Genomic DNA, 15,874 nt, shown 5'->3' with positions numbered 1-15,874 from the left:
ACCTGAGATTTGAAAGAAATTAGGAATTTCAAGGGACAGAGGTAATGAGGAAATGTAGGTAGTTAAAAACAAAAGCTCTCAACAAAAATCCATTTCAAAAATCATGCTTTCAAAAGATAGAAATGAATGAATTAATGAATGAGTGTGTGAATTAATGAACTAACTAATCCATGGAAAGTGTTTATTAAAATGCTTACTAGCTCTAAACATTATACTAAACTTTGGAGATCCAAACAGAAAAATGAGACAGCGCCTGCCCTTAAGATGCTTACAGCTTAAAAAGAAAGATAATAAATACAGGAGAGCAATGAAATGGGAATGGAGCTTTGTTCTGCTAATTTATAAAGACCATGAGTGGAACAAAAAGACGATCCATCAACATGCTCTTTGTATACATAGGCCATGTTCATAGGAATTTGATCATAGTTCTCAAAGCAATGGGGAGAAAGAGAGGAAGCAGGGAGGGTCCATGCAGAGTAGCAGAACAGAAAATGATGATAGGGATTGCAGAGTCCCAGGTAGTGCAGAGTCAAATGCCTTAGCTCTTTCTAGTACTAGAGCTCATCTGGTATCTGGTGATGCTATTTCTAGTGTAAAGCTGTAAGAAAATGACCAGGAATGGAAGGCAGACTACTAAAATTCACTCTGTCTGAAAGTAAGCAATTAGATTTCGTGGAGTGCAAGTTCAATGTGAGTCAATGATGTGACATGGCTGCCAGAGAAGCTAATGCAAGCATAAGCTATGTTGAGGGAAGTATGATGTCTGAGGTGACATAGAGTCTGAGTGGCTATGCTTTGGCATCGTGGATCACAGAACAGTGGGAGCTCTCGGTTCACATGTAAGTACCACATTTGAAGAAGGACATTGATAAGTTGGGGAGAGGCAAACAGGACAGGAAAACCCACAGAGAATATGCCATATGAGATCAGCTGAAGCTATTGGAGGCATTCTGCCTGAAGAAGCCCTCAGGGAGCACACTGGAATTTTCCTTAGATATCCTAAGAACTGTCACAGGGAAGAGGAGTGGATGTAATATCCTTAGTATTTATATTGCCCTTTCTGGTTTGCAAAGTGCTTTACATCTCATTTCATCCCCACAATTGTGGGAAATTGATGCTATTATTAACCCCATTGTATAGAAAAGGAAACTGAGATAGAGAGCAATTAAGTGACTTGTCCAGGGTCACTTGAAAAGTACATGTCTGAGGCAGGACCTGAACTCAGGTCTTGGTGACTTGTGAGCCAGTCTTCTATCCACTGTGCTACCTAGCTGACCTGATACGCTCTGCTTAGTTACTGAGGGGTTAGGATCAGAAGTCAGAAGATGAAGAGAAGCAGATTCAAGCTTGAGATAATGAAAATACTAATCCAATTGTAGAATAAGCTTGGTCATGAGATCACAAGAAAAAGTTTGATGAGATTACCATAATAATGTGCTCAATTAATTAAACTAGATTAATTGAATAAATTAATGTGCTTAATAAATATTTGATTGACTGACCTCTTGTGAGGGCTCTTGTGCAAACGATTCCTGTGGGGGTAGGTGTTGGCCTAAATGACCAAAGAACTCCCTTCCAAGGCTCACATTTTACAATTATATGATCAGATGATCTCCAAATGCCCTCCTAGTTCTAACATCCTGCTGTTTGTAAAGCTTAGGAACATAGAAAACAAATCTCAAGTTTTACAGTGGGGCTCAGGATCTTCCCTGGCCTCCAGGATCATCACAAATATGACTATTCCAAAGTCTATGCAAATGTCATCAAGTTGGGGAAATGATGCTTGGAGAGTGAATGGACTGTGCATTCTGGTTATTTTCTGTACCTGTAACTTTATTCACTACCATTTTCCCAAACTTAGAAACACTTTCATGTTTATTAATGACTATCTATAGTACATCTCAAGTGTGACATTTTAAAAAATTGAAGCTGTTTGAATTAGGAAATTGCCAAAGAACAGAAAATTTCACAGTATTTGAAAATCCTTCTTTCTCTGCCATTCCCTTCCCTCAGCTATGTACCCCAGTCCCCACATTCTGGTACCACCAAGAGCTCCAGGTATTTAAGAGCTCCATAAGGCTTTTTTCTGCCCCCTGGGGAACAGAACTTACCATCAAACATTTCCATTGGAAAATTTTTTTTTTAAGAGGCTTGAATATGCAAACATCTTCAATAAGAATGGTACATTATATCTAGTTTAGCTACAGTCAGATATGAGGCATAAAAAATGCATTATTTCCAAGGAAACATCAGAGTCTTCTGTACCCCTTTCCTGTTTATCCAAATTCTTAAGCCTATGGCAACCATTTTACCTTGGGAGCTTAATTTAGACCCATGTGCTTGAGCTAAAAGGGAGAGGCAGCCTGGTGTGTGACAAGCTCCATGATGTAATAGAACAATCCTTGGATTTGAAATTGGAGAAGGGAATTGAGTTCAAATGCCTCCTCAGTCACCTGCCTATGTGGCTGTGAGAAAGTGACTTTTTGAAAATTCTTTGGTCCTTCATTTTCCGCATATGTAAAGTAAGGGATGGGATTAGGGGAGCTCTAAGATTCACTTTTAACTACAAATCCCAGGATTTAGCATCACTTAAAAAAATAACAAAGTCTGAAAAGAATAACAATTAAAAAAACATTTTAACAAAAAAGATAGCTTAGGGTATTGTGGGCCACTTTCCCACAGTTTATATGATTTGTTAAAAAAATAGATAATTGGAAATAGGAGAACAACTCAAGAAAGTGAAGTCTTTTGTGTCATTTATGCTGATATTTCAGGCCCACAACATTTTGCAACTTGAACTTGTGAGTGATCATAGAGGTTTATCTATACTTTCCCAATTGTGAAGTTTACTCAAATTATTAGATACAACATTTCTGATAGTTACAATAAAAATATCCAATTTCATATCTGATGTGCTGACCAAGGATCAGAGAACAGAGCATTTAGATCATATTGGAAATAATTATTTAAAGAATCAACATTCATGTCTTCCTGGCTTACTGTGTGAGCTCTAGTAATTCATTGTTTCCTTCTGTTATTGAACTTCCTCATGTGTAAATGGACAGAGTTAGACTAAAAAGCTTCTGAGGTCTCTCCCAGATATAGTACTGAAATCTCTAGCCCATATTCACATATCTCTTCTTGAATTCTCTCTGCCTTGGTTGTCCAGATCACACACTAATCACTCTAATTATTATACCTATCTTGTTCCAGAATTGATTCAAGATGTAGGTTTTTATCCATATCTCAAAAAAAACCAAGTGTTTTCAAGACAAGGATAAACCAGAAAATGAGAAGTTTGGACTAGATTATTCTTCTAGCACTAAATTGATGATTCCACGATTCTTTGTTCTTCTTCTGTATTTGCTATAGCACTCTCCACTAGACTGAGTCCAGAGTAGATGTCCACTATGATACAATAGAGAATCAGCAAAATTTGTTGGTTCTTTTGTTCAGTCATTTTTTAGTTGAGTCTGACCCCATTTGCAGTTTTCTTGGCAAAGATACTAGAATGGTTTGTCGTTTTCTTCTCCAACTCATTTTACAGATGAGGAAACTGAGGCAAACAGGGTTGAGCAGCTTTCCCAGGGTCACAGAGATAATAAGTGCCTGAGGCCAGATTTGAACTCAGTAAGATGAGTCTTCCTAACTTGAGGCCCAGCACTCTATCTACTGTACCAACTAGTTGCCCCTTCAGGGGAAAGTATATAATCTAGACCCAGACAGAATGACGGGCAGCTAGGTGTTACACTGGATGTTGCATTGCCCTGAAGTCAGGAGGACCTGATAGTTCAAATCTGGCCTCAGAAACTCACCAGCTGTGTGAACCTGGGCAAGTCATTTAATCCTGTTTGTCTCAGTTTCTTCATCTGTAAAATGAGCTAGAGAAGGAAATGACACAGCACTCCAATATCTTTTCCAAGAAAACCCCATATGGGGTCACAAAGAGTTGGATATGACTGAAAATGACTGAAAAACAATGGATAGAATGAGGCGGTTGGCATAGAAGGCTTGGACAAATGTATAGAGTATAGAAAGCATACACTATGGGGTATAGCCAGGGAGAGGACACAGTAGTTTGAAGGAGGGAAGAACAGTGTTCTGTCTCCTGCACAATCTTGTTCAGGTCTGGCTTCATGTAGCAAAACAGGAATTCCCCAGTATAGTTTCTGGTTTATGTTTGACTAAATCAAAGGCCAAAGGATTAGACACAAAACAAAGATTTCCTATTGACCATACTTTAGGAGAATATAATGATGATAATAATGGCAGATTGTCTTTATGCAGAATTTTATATACTCAATATAAAATGATTTCATATGTTATGCTATTTATTCCTCACAAAACCCCAGCAGAATCAGTATTACAAGTACTATTTTTCTCATTTTATTGATCAAGAGACTGAGGCTTAAGTTATTGGAGTGACTCATCCACATTCACAAAGCAGGCAGTCCCGTGGCTCACACACAAACCCAGTGTTTCTGCCTCCAAGTTCAGTGTTCTCTTCCCTACTTCACAAGAACATAACAGGAAGAGGTGAAAGATATAGATTTGTATTTTTCACCTCCAGAAGTCAGGCTAAGAAAACCCAAAGCTTCTGTTTCGTAAAATACAAGGTATTTCTGCAGCACAGATCAATCATTACCTTTCCTGAGACATTGGCTTCTGGCCAGAGAATCACTAACCTGGAAAGCTTCCAGGGTAAGCTATTGTGAATGGGAGAACTCCTCAGGGAGGTGGGAAGAACCTCAGGCTTTAGTATTTGACAAGTAGTTGCATAGAGATTCTTTGAACAAAATATTATGAAACCACCCTGGGACCATAAGCAACTTGAAGTGTGCAGCCAGAGATAGATGATGAAATGCTTACGTCAACAAATGATATAGCCAAAGCCCCAGGAGGCTTTGTTTTCCTTTGTGACTTGGAATAAGTTTCATAGTTGGTCATCATTTCACAAATGGTGTCAATAATTTATGAAATTCATGCCCTTAGAGGATCTGGCTGGTTATGTAATTGATGCAAGAGCAATGAAAAAGTTAACCTTTTTATTGGAAGGTAGAAACTACAGGCTACAGAAACATAGCAAAGAACTCCTCCATGATTTGGGAAGTTTGAAAACGTCACAGACTTTAAAAACATAAGAACAGCCTAACAGTTTATTTGCCACAATGGGAGGTATAAGGGGGGAAAGAAGAATGAACCAGCACTCAGGAAACTTGGTTTTTGGCCCTACACTCACCATTATGAGCTGTGTGACTATGTAAGTAAGTCACTTGGCCACACTGGTATAAAATAGGAGAATGTACTGAATGGTACATACAGTTATCACTTCCACATTGTGACTTTCCCCATTGTAGTTTCGATATATCATGGATAGGAATAAGAAATTAAACAGGAATTTTTGTGGAGTTTTCCAGAAGCCACAGCCAACATGTGAAGGCTAGTAGATGACATACACACACAAAAAGCTCAGAAACTCAGAAATGCATATAGTATTGTATAATATCAACATATTTTATCTTTTAATACCATAATAATGCCAACTCTTCTCTGGTACAAAGGAAGGGCCACAAATTTTCACGTGGATTTTCCAGATCACAGTGGGGCCGCCATGTGATGTGGAAGGGATAGCTGTATTTCAGCTTTAAACCTTAGGATCCCTTGATCTAAGAGCTTACACATGGGGATCTTGAAAGTTCCTTCTAGTTCTTAGAATCCTTGTGGATTGGACCAGCTGACCCCACGGTTTGAGTTGAAGGAGATTCTTGAGAACCTCTAGAGTACAATTTGCTCACTTCACAGATAAGGCAACTGATGGTCAGATTGGATGAAAATTCACCTGGCAAGGGAGAGGACCAGGAGAGGGAAGAACTCAAGTTGCCTGACTCATAAGCATAGTCTTGCCCCAACTCCATGTTGCTGCCTTCTAGCTCTGCCACTGTTTGTGTGACTTGAGGCAAATAACTAAGGACCTCTGGGCCTCTCCTTATCTGTAAAATTAGATCCCTTCTAACTCTAGATCTTTGATCTTATGATTGTATGGACCTACGACTCTAAACCTTATGTCAAACATGTAAGAAACAGCTGAACCTCAAATTGGATATGATGACAATAATGTAACAATTATATTATTATTATTATTATAGCTGGCATGATCAGTTTAAAAGCATTTATGTACTTCCTAAGTGTCTGGCATATCTTAAGTCCTGAGGCTACAAAATCAAAAAAGTGAGACAGTCCCTGCCCTCAAAGAGCTTACTTTCTAATGGGAGAAAACAACTGATAGAAAGGAGTGGTAGATAGGAAAAGGAGTTCTAGGCTGGGGCATCATAGAGATTCTTCACAATTGTTCCATAGAATAGCCAATTTTTATGCCCTTTCTAGGAAGGGCAATAGTATGAATGTGATTACTGTGTCCAGAGCAATAAATAGAAAGAGAAAGGAGAGAAATGTTGGTGAGGGAGAGGGGGCAAATGGCAAGATGCCCTGGGTGGAGTTCTGAAAGGTTTTTAAACAGGGTTTGGTCTGGGACTGGCTAGAAATGGGAATGCAATTACTCTTCAATTAAGACAGCTCCCTAGGGCAAGAGTTCCAAAGATCTGTGCTCCCAATTCTCAGGGAAGATGAATTCCTCCAAAACCTGAGAGCATCTTGTTTGGAGGGCCAATAGTCCAGGTGGTAAGAAGCAGGGTAGCAGATGACAAGAAGACCCATGGACACAACCAGGTGTGACATTTGTGTAGAGCTTTAAGGTTTGCAAATTGTTTTACATTATTTCCTTTTTATCCTTACAGTAGTGAAATAGGTGCTATTATTTTCCCCATTTTACTGATGAAGATACCGTTGCTTAGAAAAACTATGTTGGCTTGCCTGGGGTCACATAGCCAGTAATTGTCTGAGACAGGATTTGAACCTGGGGCTTCTTCACTCAAAGGCTACCATTATGTGCACTAAAATATTCTGAATCTCAGCTTGCAACTTAAAACTCAAAGTGAGATGAAATAATTTTTCTTGCAGTTAGAAGGGCAGGATTTTAACATTGGAAGAAATCTGAGAGATAATTCAATATAGAGCTTCTCAAGTTGGGGTCTAGAGATAGACTAGAGACAGAGCAGAAATGAGCTTAGGAAAACAAACACATCTTTATTTTCATTAGTGTCTTAGTGAAATTTAGCCTTTCCTTCAATTCTTAAAAAAAAAAAAGAAATTCTGAGGAAGTGTATAGGTTTCCCCAGACTGGCAAAGGAAGCCATGACATTAAATAAATAAATAAACAAACAAACAAATAGATAGATAGATAAACAAACAAATAAACAAATAAATAAATGGAATAAAAAAGGTTAAGAACCTCTGATCTAGTCTAACTTCATTTGTAGAGGAGAAAATGGACTCTCAGAAAGGTTAAGGGTACAAGATCATAGAGGTTACTACCCATGACAGAGCAAGGATTCAAACCCAGGTCTTCTGGTACTAAATCTAACCTTCTTTCCACTATACCACTCTACTCTTCCCATCACAGAGAGCCTTCTGCCACTATTTCAAACATAGTAGGAAATTAGATTTTCTGCAACACAAATAAAAATGATTCAAATACTTAGTAATATTCATCTAATTTTCCCAGACAGTCTCTTTGAAATGAAATTAAAGCAAAAAGAATTTTGCCCCCTGTATATAACTGACTAAGTGAATATAGGAAGGACTTATTTTTTGTCCCTTCCAGAAATTCCTGGTCTGATAATCCTTTCCACATATCTGTGATTAAGGAGATAAATCCTGAGTTGCCTAAGACACAGTGAGGTAAAGGGATCTGCCCAGTGTCAGAAGCAAGACTTTTGCCTTACTCCAAACCTAACACTCTAGCTACTCTTCCTCCCTACTGGACTGAAATGAGTAGATAACTGGCCATTTTCATCTAAGTAAAACCAAACATAATCATTCTTTCCCAACCTGCTCCCATCCTCCTCCTCCTCCTCAAAAAAGAAAAAGACTTACACTCTTCTTTCAGCTCTCCTGAACTTCAAAACAGAGAACAAGGTCCAACATATGGAAGTTTGGCTTTTAGGAGGAATGCTGAGATTTTACAATAAATGGAATGAAGCTGTCTTATGAGGTAGTTAGCTGCCAAAGCTGCCATTGTTTATTATGATGTTAAGTAACCACTACATGGAGATATTTGAGAGGAATGACTATTTCAGGTCATACTTAGGCCAACCTCTGAGTTCATTAACAATTCTCAGATTCTTGAAATTCTAGAGGTGGTTTGATTTAGGTAATTAATTATTTTGAACACAATACTTTCCCTTAAGTTCTTAAATATTTCCAGAAATATTTTGGTGTTATATCCTTCTAGGTGAGTGTCTTCATGGTCCACTTTCCTCTGTATAGAAACTGTCTTGCTTTGTAACTATAACATTGTGTTTTTAGGGGCCCAGTAATGTTCAATTGATGTGAGATGCATTTTCTGAAAATAGTTAAAGATATTGTGACCTTTCTATGACTATGTTTTTCTCATCATTTCTTCCAGCCTCAATGCAGAACTGATCTTCACAGACATCCTAATAGTCCACCAGTATGTTTCTTCAAAGTATGAATTAATACACATTTTAAAAAAATGTTTCTTTGAGGCAGATGTGCAGAAAAGAGTTATGTATATCTTGTATCAACTGGATACTTAAAATAGAAATATAGGAGCTTTTAAATTACTTGGAAAATAGAAATAATTTCTTAAGCATGTAATTTTTGAAAGCTGGTTGGTGGAACCAAATATTGGATTTGAATACTCACTTTTCCAGTTACTATGGGGGTAACCTTGGGTAAGTCACTTAAACTTTGGTTATCAATCTCCTTATGTAAAATGATGGGATTGGACTACATGACATCTAGGTTCTCTTCCAGATCTAAATTATGTTCCTTTGTGTTTCAAATTATAGAAAGGAGAAATAATCAAACTACATTTTGCCTTTATAGAGCAGCTTATAAGGTCTTCTTACACAGTTATCCCTCCCACATGGTGGAGGTGAAGGGCACAATCTGGAAAATCCACGTAAAAAGTTTTAGCCCTCCCTTCATTCTAGAGAAGATTTTTTTCTTTTTCTTTTACGGGGTGTTTATGGTACCTTATTATAAAATTTGAGTTGATACTGTGCAATACTATACATATATTTTATGCATTTCTGAGTTTCTAAACTTTTTCTATGTTGTCTTGGCCTTTACATGTCTGTGGCTTCTGCAAAACTCCTCCCAAATTCCCATTCAATTTCTTATGTCGACTCGCTATATATCAAAACTGAGATGGGGAAAGTCATGATGGGAAAAGTTATGATATGGAAGGGATAACTGTATTAAGCATCAGATATCATTCTGGGTTTTCTCATCAGCTGAAATCAATCCTAAATTCACAAAGTCATAGACTTTGTTGGATAAAAGGGACCTGAGAGGTCAGATCATTAATTTTGCAGATGACAAAATAAAAGCAGAGTAGTGATTCCACTTGCCCCAGGTTCTACATTGTGTAGGATAATTGAGCCAGGACAAGAATTCAATTTTCTTGACTTTTAGGCTAGTTCTTTCATAAAGGGCTATAAAAGTACATGTCTATATCAGGCACAGGCATCTAAGCAGCCCAGGACATTTGCTCCAAACATAGCTTTTTCTCACACTGGATAGTTGGCCCATAATGAAATGCAGCGTGAGAAAACACAAGAAATGCTGAGGGATCTTAACAATCAAAGTGTTGATGGAAAGGGTTTGATGAGCTCTTAAAGCAGCCCTAGGTGATAGATGGGGGCAGGTGGGGGTGGAGGCAGTGAAGATGGAGAGACCAAATAATCATATGCACAGCAGTAGAATCACAAAACCTTGAAAAAGTCACCCCTTTTCCTTGACTGGACCTGTTGCCTCATCTGTCAAACGAGGGGAGTGAGTCTCATGAATGTTGTTTCTCTTCCTTCTGTCATGGTGCCCTTCAGGTTCCTTCATTGTTTTTCAGAATTACCCTTCCTCTCTCACTTAGCCCTTCTAGAGGTCTGAATGAATAATCAGAGCAGGGCTGGCTTCTAAGAGAGGAATTAATGACACTTCTCTGTAGCCATTGTCTACTTTAGGAGTATTCACATGATCAATGAATGGGTGTGGTAGAAGCTCATCTTCCTTAGAATTTATCATGCTGGTTCAAGGAAAATGTTAGCAAACTCATGTTTTGGCTACACCTGTGTATAACAGCCTGCATAACCTGAAAAAAGAGTGTAGACATAAGTAAGAGATGTAAAGGTTTCTCCTTTATTTTTTTTTATTTTAATAATTAGGGAGATTGAAGCTAGGTCTGAGATTGAAGAACTTGGATAATTTAAATCATTGCTTAGATGAACCTGCATTTGCCTACAATATTCAGCCAAATTTGTTTTATTGGCTTAAATTATTGGAGGTGTTCCTTTAGTTCCCTAGTTTGGTGAGTATAATCCTGGCTTTCACCAAAGTTTAACATTGATAGTTGCAAAACACTGTGATAGGCATTGGGTAAGACTCAAGGCTTATTTTCTGTCTATTGGAAAGGTAGGTCATGGACATAAGTATTGACAAATCGACTCAATCAGAAAAGTACTAGAATCACAGAAAGTGCTATCAGAATGGGAGTGAAGGAGAAATTACTTCATGCCACCTAATATTTAATGTCAAATTGTAATGGCACCCTGAACTTAGGGGAAATCTGGAAGACAGGAGGAAGAAGAAAGAGAACTAAATAGTTTTCATTTTACAATTTTTCATTCAAAAATTTTCATTTAATGTTTCAGAAAACACGCTTTAGTAGGGAAAAGTTCCAGTTATGCCAACACTCAATGGATTTCTTTTCTTGTTGACCACAAAAATGGCTCTTACCTGCTCTATCAAATCCTTCCTCTTTTACTCAGTTTTTAAAGGTCCACATAGTCTTGTGGTAGAAACATTACATCATAAAAGAGGTGAATCAGTTGTACTCCAACACCCACAGTGGGCTCTAGTTACATTGGTTTCCTTAAAGTACCTACCCCACAACCCAACACACACCATATACAGTCTGACTTCCTTGCCTCTACTTATGATATTCCTTTTGCCTGAATGCTCTGCCATTTCCCCTTACATGATCTAAATCTTACCCATCCTTACCTTCCACCTCTGTTCCCACTTTCTCCAGGAAACCTTTCCTGACTACTTTGGTACACTTTGATCACTCACTTCTCTGAATTCTTTTTTTGGGTGTGTATGGTCAGTATCACACAATTAATCACTTCCTTTACTGTTTAAGGGCAAATTCAGTTAAAATCAATGAGCACTTATTACGCATTTACTACGCAATTCATTGACCACTAACCTTCAAGGGAACAGAGGTCATTTCATTCAACTCCATTTTATGGTTAATACATGCTCCTTTTAGTGCCTCAAATACATTGGATGGTCCTTGAGGGGCAAAGAATAAGTCTTCTACAGATCTCTTGACTCTGTCTACAAATGTTAGCACTAGAAGGAATCTTAGAACATGAAAGATTAGGGTTGGAGGGCCCTTAATATTTAGAATTAAAGGATTTAGGACTTTAAAATTATCTAGCCCACACCTCCCCTGGACCCTCATTTTACAGACAAGAAGAATGAGTCTCAGAGAAGTAGAATGATTTACCAAGGTCACATAGTAAAATGGCAGCTGAGCTGAGGAGCTGAAACTAGAACTACCAGTTTTGTCACTCCCAATTCATTGTTTTTATTTGTCTGTTTGGTTTGGTTTTCCTTTGCAAAGCAGTATGAGGATAAATTCCTTCCACCACCCCAGGGACAGGGCAGGTTTTCAGAAGGGTGTTCCCTTAAGATAGAGTTTTTCACTCCACCCTTGCACAGCTCCTGGGGACACTGTGAGGTCAGGCCAGCTTCCAAAATGACCTGCTGAAGTGTAGTGGTGATTCACCCATCTCACAATTCTTATGAGAGACTCCTAGCTGGCTAACATTTGATCAGCTTCCAACTTCATATGAACACAGAGAACAGGTTAAGGATAGTGATCCACTAACAGGAGCCCCTACTTTCAGAAACAAAAATGGACCCTGATGTATTGTTTGCACCCTAAAAGTCAGAGGTATAGTCTAGCTTTCAGGACTAGGAAACAAATTTAGTTTGTTAGATATCATGAGGTTGAGCTGGCTAAATCGTTGCATGTCAAAGAATTTTTAAATCTGGAAGAGGGTTGAGAGATGATCAGTATTAGTCCCTCTTTATATAAATGAAGTAACTGAGGGGCTGAAGAGGTAAAGTGGATTGCCAGAGGCCATACACCTGGTTTTTAGTAGAATCAAGACCAGCACATTGGTCTCCAGTCCCCCAAACCAGTACTCTTCACACAACACTGCAGTATAGACTATATGACGTTATTCCTTAGTAAACCAAATTCACAGTTTGCTTTTCTATACTGTTTCTTTTCCCTAAGGAACAAAGGAATGAATTGGATGGGCATAATCTAGCCTTCAAAAGATGAAACCTTCCTCAGGATCCTAAGAATTATATGCAGAAGGGTCCTTAGAAGTCACCTAATTTAGTCTCATTTTAAAGACAAGTAAACTGAGGTTCAGACAGATAGTCACAAGGTCATGAGGGTAGAATCACTCTTTTTTCCTTTGCTGCAAATACCCAAGTGCAGTGATGGCTCATTGACTTAATATTGTCTTATTTTAGTGTCCTAGGATCACAGATGGCTTGCCAGAGTTGAGATTTAAACCCATGTCTGTTGACTCCACAGCTAGAATTCTCTCTACTGTACCAGGGCTTTAATTGTGGCTCTCTTCAAATGGGGCTGTATGGGCATCCAGTATAAGTTAAAATCTATCCTGAAAGCTTGGGGCCCTTATTCTCTCCCACTGCTGATGCTGACTTCTCCAATTTTTGAGGTGCAGAAATCAGATAGATGGTATGTTTGGACAGGGACAAACTATTTGGAACAGGGTTCCTAACCCAGGGTTTATATGTGTGTATGTGTATATGTATATGTATATGTATATACATATGTGTATCTATATGTATATACATACATACATACACACATATATATGTGTAAATATACGAAACTATATTTCAATGTAATTGGCTTCCTTTGACATCCTATATATTTTATTTTATGTATTTAAAAACATTATTCTGAGAAAGGGTCCATAGGCTTCAGCAACCTACCAAAAGGGTCCATTGACCTCAAAAGGTTAAGAACTGCAGACCTAAAGCCTTCAGCTTTTATGAGATGCTCTGTAATCCATACAAAGTTTACACAGGTTTGAGACCCACACTCAGATATTTGCCAAATTTCATTTCAGTCTGGGAAAAAGTGCTACTTCTGCAAATAATAAGGCATGTCAGGCAAGATACATTATTTTATGAGGCAAGTCAAAGAAATCTGATGACCACAGTGAGGCATTAAAAATTAAAAGAACTGCAGGGGAAAAAAAACAGATTGAGAAACATAATGCACAAGCAGTTTTCCATTGGAAAGTAATAAAGGGGTCTGGATACTGCAGTCTCAAATTGCTGGTTGCCTCAGATATTTGGGGGCAAATGGATTTTATACTGAGAAGGACAACACAGCCTCTAGCCAATCTTATGCAGTGAAATATTTTAGTTCCTTCATATAGAGACATCATACACCATGTTAACAACCATGAAAAACAATACAAAATGCTTTCAATTCAACAAGTAGAAAAATATAACTAGTATATATGGCAATCGTGAATCTAATACTGTACATAAGTAATTTATGGATCTTACAAATAAATTATAGCTTCAATGCCCTTTGTTATTATTATTATTTTTTGTCTTTCCTAGACATACACCAGAACTTAGAGTAGAAAGGTTCAGAGCCTTGCTTGGTAGTCTAGTGCCAGTCAAATGTTCTGCCAACAAGCTCAAAGAATTTCTTATTTGGCTCATGAAAATATTCATGCAGTTTGTTAAGTAATTTGGGATCCACTTGAGGGTGTGCTCTTCCTTTTGACTCGTGTAAACACCGGTCCCTGCCACTGTCCCTTAGGCAGTAAAAGCCTTTTGTTTTATTAAAATAGAAGTTTGAAGCATTGATTTGTGGAGACAGCTTCAAGAACCTCTCTACTTTTTCTATTTCTGGGAAAGGGTCTCTAATGAGTTGATCCCCATCCACTATGTGAATGTGATCTAGCGGAAAATACTGGAGCCAGTTTTGCATGTGAAAATAATAGAGGCTGCGGTTTATTGCCTTGTATTCCACATTGAGCTCACCATCTTTGATGAGAAACTCTTCAATGGATGGGTAGGGTTTGTGTTTTTGCACGTGGTTATAAAACACTTGAGTGTAGTCAGACAGAACTCGCTCGCTGGGGTCTCTCAGGATGAGCAGCAGTCTGATGGATGGGTTCATGTTATAAACTCTCTCAGGCACTTTGGACGATGTGAAGTACGCAGGGGTTTTTTCCACAGTGAGCTGATAAGGGAAAGAGTAGGGCATTTGCCTGAGGTACCACTCAAGGCCATTTCCATAATGATCTTCCCAGTCGAAAAAATGGACTTCGCTTTCAGCAGCAGCTATCCCTGGGTGCAAACTAAGCATCTCTAGCAGGGCTCGGGTACCGCCTTTCCTCACCCCAATGATGATGGTTTGTGGGAGCCTCTGGCTAGATCCATTCAAAGGAGCACCATCTTGGAAGTCACTCTTGAGAGAGCCTTTCCTTAAGAGCTCTTTCTGCCCAGCTTCAGAAGGGACTTCTGCTTCAGGGCTGGTGGCAGGATGAGAAGGCACTAGCTGTGGCTGGAGGATTAGCAGCACTGCTCCCAGAACAAGTACTGTCATGGCGGACACTGGTCTAGCTTCACTCAACTGGATGAGGGGTCATGAAGCAACCGCTGCATAGAAATGTCTTCACAGAGCTCCTCCTTGTTCACGTCACATATATGTGGCAAACAGTGATATTACTGCAAAAGAAAATAAGACAGAGATTAGCCTGTGCAACACAGGTGAAGCCTTAATACCTTTGCCAAAATAGCTAACTTTGGGGCAAGTCATTTCCCTTCTCCTGGCCTCAATTTTTTTTTTAATTTGTAAAATGAGGGAGTTGGATTTCATTATCTATCTTGAAGGGTGTTTCCAGCTCTGACATTCAATGTCCTTCGGGTCCTTCCAGCTTTAGCATTGTTGAACACTATATTGGTTGTGTACTTAATAAAACAATGGTTTTAATGTTCTTGACAGGACCCAGAATGAACTTCAATATCTGTTGAGTCTTATTTATAGATGACCAGACGCAGGCATTGGTAGCTAATAGAAGCTGTGTATAATATCAGTAATTGTGCTATTCAGGGTTGGTACTCACATCATAGATCATTTTTGGCAACAACATCTGTACAAGGGAATGCTAACACCATCAGTAATATTTAATGCAATTACATAGGAATGTCACACACTATTAATTATTCATTCCTTATGTGTTATTGTTTGTCAATGATCTTCATTAGTAAACATTTTTATTAGTGACTGTTTCCCTTGAATATTTGTATAAATGTAATCTTATTATTTAAGAGTAGGGGTGGAAGACAATTTCAAAGGACTCATGATGAAAAATGCCATCCGCCTCCAGAGAAAGAACTCATGCTGTCTGAAAACAGACTGAAGCATAACTAGTTCTCTCTCTCTCTCTATCTCTCTCTCTCTCTCTCTCTCTCTCTCTCTCTCTCTCCCTTTCTCTCTCTTTCTATCTTTCTTTCTTGAGTCTTCTTGCGCAAATGATTGCACATATATATATAACCTCCATCAGATTGTTACCATCTCAGGAATCCGGGAGGGAGCAATAAAATTTGGAACTCAAGACTTTAAAATAAATATTAAAAATTATTTTTGGCTGGG

The 15,874-nt window shown here is 38.5% G+C and overlaps 1 protein-coding gene across 1 annotated transcript in view; it reads right to left on the bottom strand.

Moving 5' to 3' along the window:
* Positions 1-10,255: 10,255 nt before the first annotated feature.
* HS3ST1 (heparan sulfate-glucosamine 3-sulfotransferase 1) overlaps positions 10,256-15,874 on the bottom strand; it is a 47,802-nt gene continuing 42,183 nt past the window's right edge. The window contains exon 2 of the mRNA XM_020992291.2: positions 10,256-14,946. Coding sequence (XP_020847950.1) covers positions 13,877-14,824 — 948 coding nt within the window. The 5' untranslated portion in view covers positions 14,825-14,946 and the 3' untranslated portion in view covers positions 10,256-13,876. The remainder of the gene's footprint in view (positions 14,947-15,874) is intronic.

Source organism: Phascolarctos cinereus, unplaced genomic scaffold (assembly GCF_003287225.1).
Source record: "Phascolarctos cinereus isolate Bilbo 61053 unplaced genomic scaffold, phaCin_HiC Scaffold_9;HRSCAF=440, whole genome shotgun sequence".
NCBI lineage: Eukaryota > Metazoa > Chordata > Mammalia > Diprotodontia > Phascolarctidae > Phascolarctos > Phascolarctos cinereus.
Note: the sequence above shows the minus strand (reverse complement) of the source record. Positions and strands in the feature narration are given on the sequence as shown.